Raw genomic sequence first — 12,500 nt, forward strand, 5'->3', positions numbered from 1 at the left:
GGAGGAGGAGAGGAGGGGGGCGCCGGCCGTGTGGGTGTCCAGACAGAGCCTGCGCCTCCTGACCCCTCCCTGGGAGCTGCCCCGGTCAGAGGGCGAGAGGGAGAGAGAGAGGGAGAGGGAGGAGCAGGAGAGGAGGGAGGAGATGGAGGTGGAGAGGGAGGTGTGTCAGCTGAGCATCGGCATGGCGCTGGGGGGGGGTGGGGCACGGCGGGGGCACGGGGGGGCGGGGGGGCGTCACTATGGAAACGCGCCGCCACCCCACTCCTCCGCGGTCGCCGCCGACGACATGGCCGCCTCGCTCGGCCGGGGGGTGGAGAGAGAGGGAGAGGGAGGTAGGAGCGTAGAAAGAGAGAGAGAGGGAGGGAGGGAGAGAGAGAGACATCAGGAGGAGGACATGGAGGTGTCCCAGCTCAGCGCTGCCCCCAGAGCGTCCGGTCAGCATCGCCTCATCCTCTCCAAGCCCCCCGACTACCCCTCCGCTCCCCCCCATCTCGCCCTGGTCCGGGGCCCGCCGCATGCCCCCGCTCGGACACAGCCCCCCCCCCGCCGCCGCCGCCCCCCAGCCGCCTCCCCTCTCCCCCGCCGAGACCAACGCCGCCCCCCTGCGCCCAAAGGCCGCGCCCCCCCCCCCCCTCCTCCTCCTCCTCCTCGTCCCCGGCGGCGTCCTCGCGCTCGCGCACGCCGCTCTCGCTGTCGCAGCAGAAGTACAAGAAGGGCGACGTGGTGGCCACGCCCAGCGGCATCCGCAAGAAGTTCAACGGGAAGCAGTGGCGCCGGCTGTGCTCCCGGGAAGCCTGCATGAAGGAGTCCCAGCGCCGCGGCTACTGCTCCCGACACCTGTCCATGCGCTCCAAGGAGATGGAGGCCGGAGGAGGAGTAGGAGGAGGGGGGGGGGGGGAGCAGCTCGGGCACCGTCACGCCCTCGGACCTGCGGGGGAGGGCAAGCAGCGAGTTCGACTGGGACGACACGTCGAGGGACAGCAGCAGCGAGGCCAGCAGCCGGGGCGGGGACTCCAGGCCACGACTCCTCCTGCCCTCGCTCCTCCCCCAGGATTTCTCCTCGCGCTTCGACCTGGACGAGTGCGAGGCGGCGACCATGCTGGTGTCGCTGGGCAGCTCGCGCTCCGGCACCCCCTCCTTCTCCCCCGTGTCCAACCAGTCGCCCTTCTCCCCCGCGCCCTCCCCCTCCCCCTCCCCGCTCTTCGGCTTCCGCCCCGCCAGCTTCTCCCCCATCACCGCCGCGCCCGCGCCCCCCCACCGCCGCCCCCGGCAGCCCAGCGGGACGGGCGGGAAGCTGGGGGGGGCGGGGGACAGGGAGAGACACCCCTCGGGCGTCCAGTCGTCCCTCCACACGAGCCTGACCTTCACCGTCCCCATGAGCCCCAGCAAGCGCAAGCCCGAGGCCCCGCCCCCCCCGCCGCCCCCCTCCCTCTCCCACGAGCTGGAGAACGCCGACATGGGCCCCTCCTCCTTCCGCGTCCTCTCCCCCCAGACCCCCGTGCACTCTCACGTGCACACGCCCACCTTCCCCCGCCCCCGGGGGCTGGCCACGCCCTCCAGCCGGCCGCCGTCGTCCGCCTCGCCCCCGCCTCTGCTGGCGTCCCCCGCCCCGCCTTCCTCCTCCCCCCTCCCCCCGGACGCCGGCCCTCGACGCGTTGCCCCTGTGTCCCAGCATGCTTTGCGTGACTCCCCGGTGATCGTAAGGAACCCCGAGGTCCCGCTGGCCAAGTTCGCGGAGCGTCCGACAGCCTCCAAAGACCCCGGCCTCGGCCCCAGCCTCCAGGCGCCCGTCCCCATCAACGCCGGCGCCACCGTGACCAACGGGACCGTCCTCCTCCGAGGCCCCGCCCCCACCCTGGTGCTGGTGACCTCGGCCCCCCCCTCCCTCAATGCAGTCGCCCTCGGTAACCCCGCTCAGACACTGTCGATCGCCGTGGGCGCGGCCATGGCTGGCTCTGCCCCCAGCAGGGAGGGGGTCCAGCAGCCAGTGCCCTGCCACCCCTCCCCCACCGCGCTGCTGCCCCTCCTCCTGCCCCAGAACCCCCCACATCCCGCCCCCTGCAAGGACATCATCATGGGACGCCCTGGCACAGGTGAGACACACACACGCCCCCGTGCTTGAGTGTGTGTGTGTATGGTGTGTGTGTGTGTGTGTGTGTGTGTGTGTGTGTGTGTGTGTGTGTGTGTGTGTGTGTGTGTGTGTGTGTGTGTGTGTGTGTGTGAGTATGGGGTGTGATTATGGGGTGTGATTAGTGCCAGCACACCATACTGAAACGCTTGACTTGCGCCTACTTAAGAAGACGCGATGACATCAAACGTCTAAACGCACGTGTATAATTTCCATTGACAAACAATGGAGAGACAGACGTCTCATAGCTGTAACGTATGGAACGCCAAATGGGTCATAATTCGCCTTGATTTTTCGCCGTCACCAGGCGTGTTTTCGTTGAAAAACGGCGTATTGGACGGCGCAAATCCTCGCAATGCGCCGTTTAATAAGCGCCTGGCGCCGCCAGGCGCCGGTTATGGTTAAATACGCCTGTCGCCGTCAGGCGTTTATTAAACGCCGCCAGGCGTCTCATAAGCAAATTTTTGAAAGGTACCGCCCACTGGTCTCTACGGTGACTCAGGTAGTACAATTTATCTCTTTCCTCCAGGCTTGTGATGTCTCTGTTCCAATCAGGCCATTATGGTCGTGAGTGTCATGTGACGATATGCTACTGTACACGTATTGACCAAGAAAGATGGCACGAAATAACTTTCTGCTTCACTGCAAAAGAACATTAAACGACTGCACACGTCTTCTACTTTCGGACAATATCCAAGCTGACAAAATCACTGTTTATGAATTTGCATACATAAATCTAGGTACGTTGGTCAACTGATAGTAGTGGCTAGATAGTATTATGACATATTATGACAGAATAGTTATGGCATTATTCATGTTTTTTTAATTACCGTATGGGGGACATTTTAATAACCATTTATGTAAGATTTTGGGGACCTATTTCGATCGACCAATAGGCCTATATCAAATAATGTTCCCACTACAAAGTAGGCTAATTGTATTTCACCATTAGGCTAGGCTACTGTAAGAATATGGGGAGCATATATTTTACTCTAGACTCAAGATATGTTTATTGGCTGTCTATTAAGACTTCAGGGGTAGCATCTATCGGCCAATATCCTCTAACACTTTTTACCATCGATTTGATCGAGTAGAAGTACACTGATTACCTATGTTAAATGCAATTATAAGTCGTTTTGGATAAAAACATCTGCTAGATGATTGTAATGTAATATAATAAAAACAGCAAGGTCATTCCATTACTGATCTATAGCATGTTCTTAAATGTCAGCAGTACTTTTACAGCTCCTTTTGTGAGCAATACTCTCCATGGGCATTTCAAGTAATGGTCCTCTATATTGTCTTTAGTAAGCATACTTTTGTCTGTGATTTCAGAAAAGGAATCATATCCTCTAACACTGTTACAGTGTTAGTCTTCGCATCGGGGGCTTCAGCAGTACCGCGTCTGTGCTTCCCAGTGGAAACACACCTGGAGTTCCTGCATGTTCAGGGGGCGGAGCTAAAGCGCATCTTCCCAGAGGCCAACACCTGTATTATAACACTGAGACTGCCTATCCACACCTCGTATGAATTGTGGAGAGAGTACATGGAGAGTGGCATCTTACAATCTCCTCTCTTTGGCACAACACAGTTTGCCTTTTCTACTCTTCTTTTACCTTCCAGCCTTCCTCCTCCTGGGCAGGGCTCTATTAGTGTGTAAACATGTTAAAGCTGAGGCGTAGGTTATGTGTAATGTACCTGACCACAAGTTATGATGAACTGAGCTATGTAATGCTTGAAAAAATACTACTAACAAGGTTTGTGTGTTCAAGTTGAGGTGAGGTTTATTTTATCAATTAATCTTAATAAAGCAGTGTCAAAGATTTGAACAATTTTGGGGGATTTAATCAGAAAAGGTCCTCCTGCAATCTCCCTCCAGGTAGAACTTGGTGGCGGACTGGATAAGGTTATCTCTTTCCTCCAGGCTGGCGATGTCTCTGGTCCAATCTGGCCATTAGCACCCACCAGATCTCTTGACTCTATCACATCGTAGTAAATTAAACCATTAAGATGTTACAAGAAATCAGTCTCAGATCAACAGCTGTATTTATGGAATTACTGCTAGTACACAAAGTACTAAGTAACATATTATAAAAAAACAGAGTGAATAATTTTTCTAAAATATAGCATAAAACATAACATAAAATATAGCTCTTCCTTGATGTGGACCACCTTGTCCCAGGCCCACTCCAGGACACAGCGCAGGGTCACTACACCCTGCCTGATCTAGAGGCATACACACACACACAACACATACAAAGCTCATTTTAGTGACAGTGACTGGTTGGCGGTGTGTCGGTGGTTTGTGTGCAGCCTCACCGTCAATAGTTTACGTAAGAAATAACACACGAGAGGGAGTGTGTGGTTATTGGCACGGCAGTGCTGCGGTCAGAAGCCCTCAAATGTGTTATTGCTTTTATGCAACAGCACTGCAGTCGTTACATTTTTTTTGTTGAAAAAGATGGGTTTATAGTGTTTGACCATGCAGAGCTCTAAAAGTGATGACAAGTACCTTAAACTGGGTCCTAAAACTGATGGGGAGCCAGTGTAAGGAGTCCAGGATTAGATTAATGTGACAGGACGTTCTGGACCTAGTCAGTAGCCTTGCAGCAGGGTTTTGGACCATTTATGTGTGTGGAGGGGCATATATGTGCACATGTGTGTGTGAGAGTGTGCACAAAGTTGTATGTGGTGGGGCAGTATAACTGTTCAGGTGTGCAGGGCAGGTGTAGGCCAGTCCTCTGCTCAGGGTGCAGTCAGGGGGCCATCATCTCCACCACGCCGTCCAGGGACTCACCCGCTCTGGAATAAATCTCCCGCTCTGGAACATACAAGAAACACACACACACACACAAGAAACACACACACACACACACACACACACACACACCACAATGGATAAATCTAAGGATAAATCTGAGACTGTCTTCAGACATCCTTGACAGTTTACTTTAATTTGTGTACTGCTATTATGCACTGGCTGTACATGTTTTTTATTCTCCAATAAAGTCTATTAATCAGTCAAACAACGCTGGCCTTCACTACTAGCCCTGTAGAGTAGCAGAGCAGTTATATACAGGAGATAGAACTGGTCCGTCCGTTTCAAATACCTGAGAGCCAGGCATCTGGGCGTGGTACCAGCGGTTGATGTCAAAGACCCCAATGTAGGTGGAGGGTTTTCTCTGGCCATAGGCCTTCAACTGCCAGCTGCAACACCCAATAAAAAACAACCAATAAACAAAATACCACAACATCTGATAAACAACCCCCTTCAACGCTCTAACTTCCTCCCTTTCCCTCATAATAGGCATCACAGCGTATTTTTAGACTGATACAATATATTGCATTGTATGTTTTGCTTTCTGAAGTCTCTGCAAATAATGAGGTGGTGATGATTAATTGCAAACTACCAAGAGACACAGAAGCACCAACTGTAACTTAACTTTAATATGTTTGTAATTGTTAAATGTAGACTATTGCTACCTAATGGCAATCTGCCGGTAGGTTAAGTTTAGGCAAACATTGTATTAGCTATAGGCCTACTGTCTGTAGCCATCATTAGCTGACTAGTGTTCTAAATCTGTAGCTAGCTAGCTGGCAATCAAAGCTGTCTTTGCTAAATGCTTTTATTGAATCTATTTTCTATTAATTATTTTATCTTTTTTTTATTAAATGCTTTCGGTACTTAATGAGTAAAATAGTTCAAAGCTGGTGTAATATAATAGCTAGATAACACTGTAATATGTTATTAAAAGTAGCCTAGTGCACTTACCGTGTTCTGAAGTGGACCCTCATTCGGACAATTGTACTACCTGAGTCACCGTAGAGACCAGTGGGCGGTACCTTTCAAAAATTTGCTTATGAAACGCCTGGCGGCGTTTAATAAACGCCTGACGGCGACAGGCGTATTTAACCATAACCGACGCCTGGCGGCGCCAGGCGCTTATTAAACGGCGCATTGCGAGGATTTGCGCCGTCCAATACGCCGTTTTTCAACGAAAACCGGCTGGTGACGGCGAAAAATCAAGGCGAATTATGACCCATTTGGCGTTCCATACTTTTTACACGGCACCCTCTGAGAATGCGAGCGACTCGTAACGCGTGCGTATATGCACGCCTATTAATCAGCTCGCCAAAGTACCTTTATACACGCAATGCAGGCGACGAAAGCACTGAGGGGCGAATTCACTAAAGCAAATTGCGCCCGCTAATTGCACCATTACATTGCGCGTCAGTTGCGCCAGCTATGTGCTCCGTTTTAAAAACCTATTCACTAAAGACATTGCGCTAATAATATCCCAGCGCAAACACGCCCATTCGGTGTTTGCGGCTGAGTGCAATTTGCTGCTGATATAGGAAATGACTATAAATACAGCGCATACAGCGCATACAACTCGTATGCATATCATTGGACGATGGCAGACAGAAAAAGAAAGATACGATTTTCAGACAGCGAACTTGAAGGCCTCACGGACGAGGTTCAAAAACATGCCTCACAGCTTTCCGCAAAAAATATCACGACTACAGCAAAAAATCATATTTGGGGTTTAATTTCCCAATCAGTCAGTGCCATTTGTGTGTGTAAACGCGGAAGACTGCAAACGGAGGTGGAATGATTTGAAAAGACGAACAAAGGAAAAATTGTCATTTTCTGTTATGCAAGTTGCAGCACGATGATCTGGCATACTTTTGGGGGAGTGTATAACATTGCCCCACCGGTACGATCTAGGCATCTAAACGGCTTTTCAGGATTCCAAATGTGCGCTCAATCACACCGCGCGTCCTGGTGTGAGCCCAGTTGTACGCCGCCTCTCCAACGTTGGAAGGATTACGCACGGGAGTCATCATCCATGGCTGAAGATGATACCTGCCGTCACCTATGATACAAAAGCAAAATATTTTCAAGACCATTCAAATAAAAAAAATATTGTGTAGGCTTATGTTTTTATTTATTTATACCTATATCGGCCCCCAGCCGTTCAATGAACAGCTATAGGGAATGCGCAGTTTCGCGTATAGACTATTATACGCACAGTTTCGTGCTATGTAGGCTATTATAAGTATTATTCATTGGGGGAGCTTGGACTCGCTGGGGACGGGTGGAGAGACGCATAGTCAACTGAGCCTCCCCAGACCCGACTTCATCCTCCAGTTGGCTGAAGAGCTGCGCGCTCTGGTGTCCAAACAGCTACCACGGTGGTTCTAGTGTTAAATCAAAAAGTGACCTTCTTCTAAATATTCTCTCACGAACAACATGCCTGGCATTGCGATGCCGAATTCGCCTCGCAACAATCACTGCTGCCATGATCAGCGGAAAGGCTGGCCATGACACCCCTTGCGCTTAAATACCACCACGTCTCTGAAAACGGAATTAATTTCACTTTAACTGCGTGAGGCAATTTGCGCCGATCTTTGTGAATTGGGCGGGTTTTGCAATAATGTTCATTTGCATAGAAAGGGGAACATTCTCCTCCCATATTACCTAATTTAAATATCAGCTAATAACACCGGCGCAGAGAAACGCAATGAAGAACGCAACGCAGTTAACACCGTATTTCACCCTTTGCGAGGGCTTTGTGAATAGCAAACATAATTTTTGACTTATTTGCACAGGCTTTGCGTCAGGAAAAGCTGCGCAATCCTTTAGTGAATTCGCCCCTGAGTGTTTGTTACGCTGGCACGAATCACACCCCATAGTGTGCGTGTGAATTCGATGAAGCTGTGCACGTGTAGAGTGATGAATATGAGTGTGTGTGGTGCATGTGTGTGTGTGTATGTGTGTGTGTGTGGTGTGTGTGTGTGTGTGGTGTGTGTGTGTGTGTGTGTGTCTGTGTGTGGTGTGTGTGTGCGTGTGTGTGTGGTGCGTGTGTGTGTGGTGCGTGTGTGTGGTGTCGTGCGTGTGTGTGTGTGTAGTGGTGTGTGTGTGCTGTGTGTGTCTGTGTGGTGTGTGTGTGTGGTGTGTGTGTGTGGTGTGTGTGTGTGTGGTGTGTGTGTGTGTGGTGCGTGTGTGGGTGGTGTGTGGGTGGTGTGTGTGTGGTGCGTGTGTGTGTGGTGTGTGTGTCTGTGTGTGGGTGTGGGTGTGGTGTGTGTGTGTGGTGTGTGTGTGTGGTGCGTGTGTGTGTGTGTGTGGTGTGTGTGTGTGGTGTGTGTGTGTGGTGTGTGTGTGGTGTGTGCTGTCTGGACACACTTGAGATATTTCTGGTGCTTCATCAGGTCCATTTCTCATAATGTTGGTGTTTAAACAGACGTCATTATAGTTAATCTCCTCACTTATATTTCCAATCACAACATCTCAAGAAGAGGATTCCCTGGTTCAATAGAAACCCAGAGATGTGGTTAAATGCTGTATTGAATAGTCTGCAGGCTTGTTAATATACAGTAATTCTCTTCATATTAATGACCTCATGATCATCAGCTGTTTAGAGTTGAGATCTGTCAGCGTTATGTAGCATGAGTATGCTAGGTGAGTGAGTGTGCTAGGTGAGTGTGCTAGGTGAGTGTGCTAGGTGAGAGTGAGTGTGCTAGGTGAGTGAGTGAGTGTGCTAGGTGAGTGAGTGTGCTAGGTGAGAGAGTGAGTGTGCTAGGTGAGTGAGTATGCTAGGTGAGTGTGTGTGCTAGGTGAGTGAGTGTGCTAGGTGAGTGAGTGTGCTAGATGAGTGTGTGTGCTAGGTGGGTGAGTGTGCTAGGTGAGTGAGTATGCTAGATGAGTGAGTGTGCTGGGTGAGTATGCTAGGTGAGTGTGCTAGGTGACTGAGTGTGCTAGGTGAGTGAGTATGCTAGGTGAGTGAGTGTGCTAGGTGAGTGAGTATGCTAGGTGAATGTGTGTGCTAGGTGAGTGAGTGTGCTAGGTGTGTGCTAGGTGAATGTGTGTGCTAGGTGAGTGAGTGTGCTAGGTGTGTGCTAGGTGAGTGAGTATGCTAGGTGAGTGAGTGTGCTAGGTTAGTGAGTGTTCTAGGTGAGTGAGTGTGCTAGGTGAGAGAGTGAATGTGCTATGTGAGTGAGTGTGCTAGGTGAGTGAGTGTGCTAGGTGAGTGTGCTAGGTGAGTGAGTGTGCTAGGTGAGAGACTGAGTGTGCTAGGTGAGTGAGTATGCTAAGTGAGTGAGTGTGCTAGGTGAGTGAGTATGCTAGGTGAGTGTGTGTGCTAGGTGAGTGAGTGTGCTAGGTGAGTGTGCTAGGTGAGTGTGTGTGCTAGGTGAGTGAGTGTGCTAGGTGAGTGAATGCACTAGGTGAGTGAATGCACTAGGAGAGTGAATGTGCTAGGTGAGTGAGTGTGCTAGCTGAGTGAGTGTGCTATGTGAATGTGAGGACATTTGCACCCCGTCTGAACTCTAGTACTCTACTACTCTATTACTCTACTACTCTATTACTCTATTACTCTATTACTCTATTACTCTACTACTCTATTACTCTACTACTCTATTACTCTATTACTCTATTACTCTACTACTCTATAACTCTACTACTCTATTACTCTATTACTCTATTACTCTATTACTCTGTTACTCTGTTACTCTACTACTCTACTACTCTATTACTCTATTACTCTATTACTCTACTACTCTATTAGTCTACTACTCTATTACTCTATTACTCCACTACTCTATTACTCTACTACTTTATTACTCTGTTACTCTATTACTCTATTACTCTACTACTCTATTACTCTACTACTCTATTACTCTATTACTCTACCACTCTATTAGTCTACTACTCTATTACTCTACTACTCTATTACTCTATTACTCTACTACTCTACTACTATATTACTCTATTACTCTACTACTCTATTACTCTACTACTCTATTACTCTACTACTCTATTACTCTATTACTCTACTACTCTATTAGTCTACTACTCCATTACTCTATTACTCCACTACTCTATTACTCTACTACTCTATTACTCTATTACTCTATTACTCCACTACTCTATTACTCTATTACTCCACTACTCTATTACTCTACTACTCTATTAGTCTACTACTCCATTACTCTATTACTCTACTACTCCATTACTCTACTACTCTATTACTCTACTACTCTATTACTCTACTACTCTATTACTCTACTACACTATTACTCTACTACTCTATTTCTCTACTACTCTATTACTCTACTACTCTACTACTCTATTAGTCTACTACTCTATTACTCTACTACTCTATTACTCTATTATTCTACTACTCTATTAGTCTACTACTCCATTACTCTATTACTCCACTACTACTCTATTACTCTACTACTCTACTGTATTACTGTATTACTGAATTACTCTATTACTCCACTACTCTATTACTCTATTACTCTACTACTCTATTAGTCTACTACTCCATTACTCTATTACTGGGTGAGTATGCTAGGTGAGTGAGTGTGCTAGGTGAGTGAGTGTGCTAGGTGAGTGTGTGTGCTAGGTGAGTGAGTGTGCTAGGTGAGTGTGCTAGGTGAGTGAGTGTGCTAGGTGAGAGACTGAGTATGCAAGGTGAGTGAGTATGCTAGGTGAGTGAGTGTGCTAGGTGAGTGTGTGTGCTAGGTGAGTGAGTGTGCTAGGTGAGTGAGTATGCTAGGTGAATGTGTGTGCTAGGTGAGTGAGTGTGCTAGGTGAGTGTGCTAGGTGAGTGAGTATGCTAGGTGAGTGAGTGTGCTAGGTGAGAGTGAATGTGCTGTGAGTGAGTGTGCTAGGTGAGTGAGTGTGCTAGGTGAGTGTGCTAGGTGAGTGAGTGTGCTAGGTGAGATACTGAGTGTGCTAGGTGAGTGAGTATGCTAAGTGAGTGAGTGTGCTAAGTGAGTGAGTATGCTAGGTGAGTGTGTGTGTGCTAGGTGAGTGAGTGTGCTAGGTGAGTGTGTGTGCTAGTTGAGTGAGTGTGCTAGGTGAGTGAATGCACTAGGAGAGTGAATGTGCTAGGTGAGTGAGTGTGCTAGGTGAGTGAATGCACTAGGTGAGTGAATGCACTAGGAGAGTGAATGTGCTAGGTGAGTGAGTGTGCTAGCTGAGTGAGTGTGCTATGTGAATGTGAGGACATTTGCACCTCGTCTGAACTCTATTACTCTACTACTCTATTACTCTACTACTCTATTACTCTACTATATTACTCTACTACTCTATTACTCTGTTACTCTACTACTCCATTACTCTATTACTCTACTACTCTATTACTCTATTACTCTAGTACTCTACTACTCTACTACTCTATTACTCTACTACTCTACTACTTTACTACTCTATTACTCTACTACTCTATTACTCTACTACTCTATTACTCTTACTCTATTACTCTACTACTCTTTTACTCTACTACTCTATTACTCTACTACTCTATTAGTCTACTACTCTATTAGTCTACTACTATATTACTCTACCACTCTATTAGTCTACTACTATATTACTCTACTACTCTACTACTATATTACTCTATTACTCTACTACTCTATTACTCTACTACTCTATTACTCTATTACTCTACTACTCTATTACTCTACTACTCTATTAGTCTACTACTCCATTACTCTATTACTGGTTGAGTATGCTAGGTGAGTGAGTGTGCTAGGTGAGTGTGTGTGCTAGGTGAGTGAGTGGGCTAGGTGAGTGTGCTAGGTGAGTGTGTGTGCTAGGTGAGAGACTGAGTGTGCTAGGTGAGTGAGTATGCTAGGTGAGTGAGTGTGCTAGGTGAGTGTGTGTGCTAGGTGAGTGAGTGTGCTAGGTGAGTGAGTATGCTAGGTGAATGTGTGTGCTAGGTGAGTGTGCTAGGTGAGTGAGTATGCTAGGTGAGTGAGTGTGCTAGGTGAGAGAGTGGATGTGCTGTGAGTGAGTGTGCTAGGTGAGTGAGTGTGCTAGGTGAGTGCTAGGTGAGTGAGTGTGCTAGGTGAGATACTGAGTGTGCTAGGTGAGTGAGTATGCTAAGTGAGTGAGTGTGCTAGGTGAGTGAGTATGCTAGGTGAGTGTGTGTGCTAGGTGAGTGAGTGTGCTATGTGAGTGTGTGTGCTAGTTGAGTGAGTGTGCTAGGTGAGTGAATGCACTAGGAGAGTGAATGTGCTAGGTGAGTGAGTGTGCTAGCTGAGTGAGTGTGCTATGTGAATGTGAACTCTATTACTCTACTACTCTATTACTCTATTACTCTACTACTCTATTACTCTACTATATTACTCTACTACTCTATTACTCTGTTACTCTACTACTCCATTACTCTATTACTCTACTACTCTATTACTCTATTACTCTACTACTCTACTACTCAATTACTCTACTACTCTACTACTTTACTACTCTATTACTCTACTACTCTATTACTCTACTACTCTATTACTCTTACTCTATTACTCTACTACTCTATTACTCTATTACTCTACTAACCTATAACTCTACTACTCTATTACT

The 12,500-nt window shown here is 48.2% G+C and overlaps 1 protein-coding gene and 1 long non-coding RNA gene across 2 annotated transcripts in view; one reads left to right on the forward strand and one right to left on the reverse strand.

Moving 5' to 3' along the window:
* cicb (capicua transcriptional repressor b) overlaps positions 1-12,500 on the forward strand; it is a gene marked incomplete at its 5' end in the record, with an annotated part of 48,167 nt that overhangs the window by 1,635 nt on the left and 34,032 nt on the right. Inside the window, 3 exon segments of the mRNA XM_084444489.1 lie at positions 1-297; positions 615-885; positions 887-2,093. The exon segment at positions 1-297 is cut by the window's left edge and continues 395 nt beyond it. Coding sequence (XP_084300615.1) covers positions 1-297; positions 615-885; positions 887-2,093 — 1,775 coding nt within the window.
* On the reverse strand, positions 4,166-5,288 carry LOC311314034. Its single transcript, XR_014630628.1, has 3 exons — positions 5,239-5,288; positions 4,835-4,949; positions 4,166-4,354 (listed from the first exon to the last, which is right to left on the reverse strand). It is a non-coding gene; the product is annotated as an uncharacterized lncRNA (long non-coding RNA).

The sequence above is a fragment of the Borostomias antarcticus genome, assembly GCF_949987555.1.
Source record: "Borostomias antarcticus genome assembly, chromosome: 10".
Taxonomy (NCBI): Eukaryota; Metazoa; Chordata; class Actinopteri; order Stomiiformes; family Stomiidae; genus Borostomias; species Borostomias antarcticus.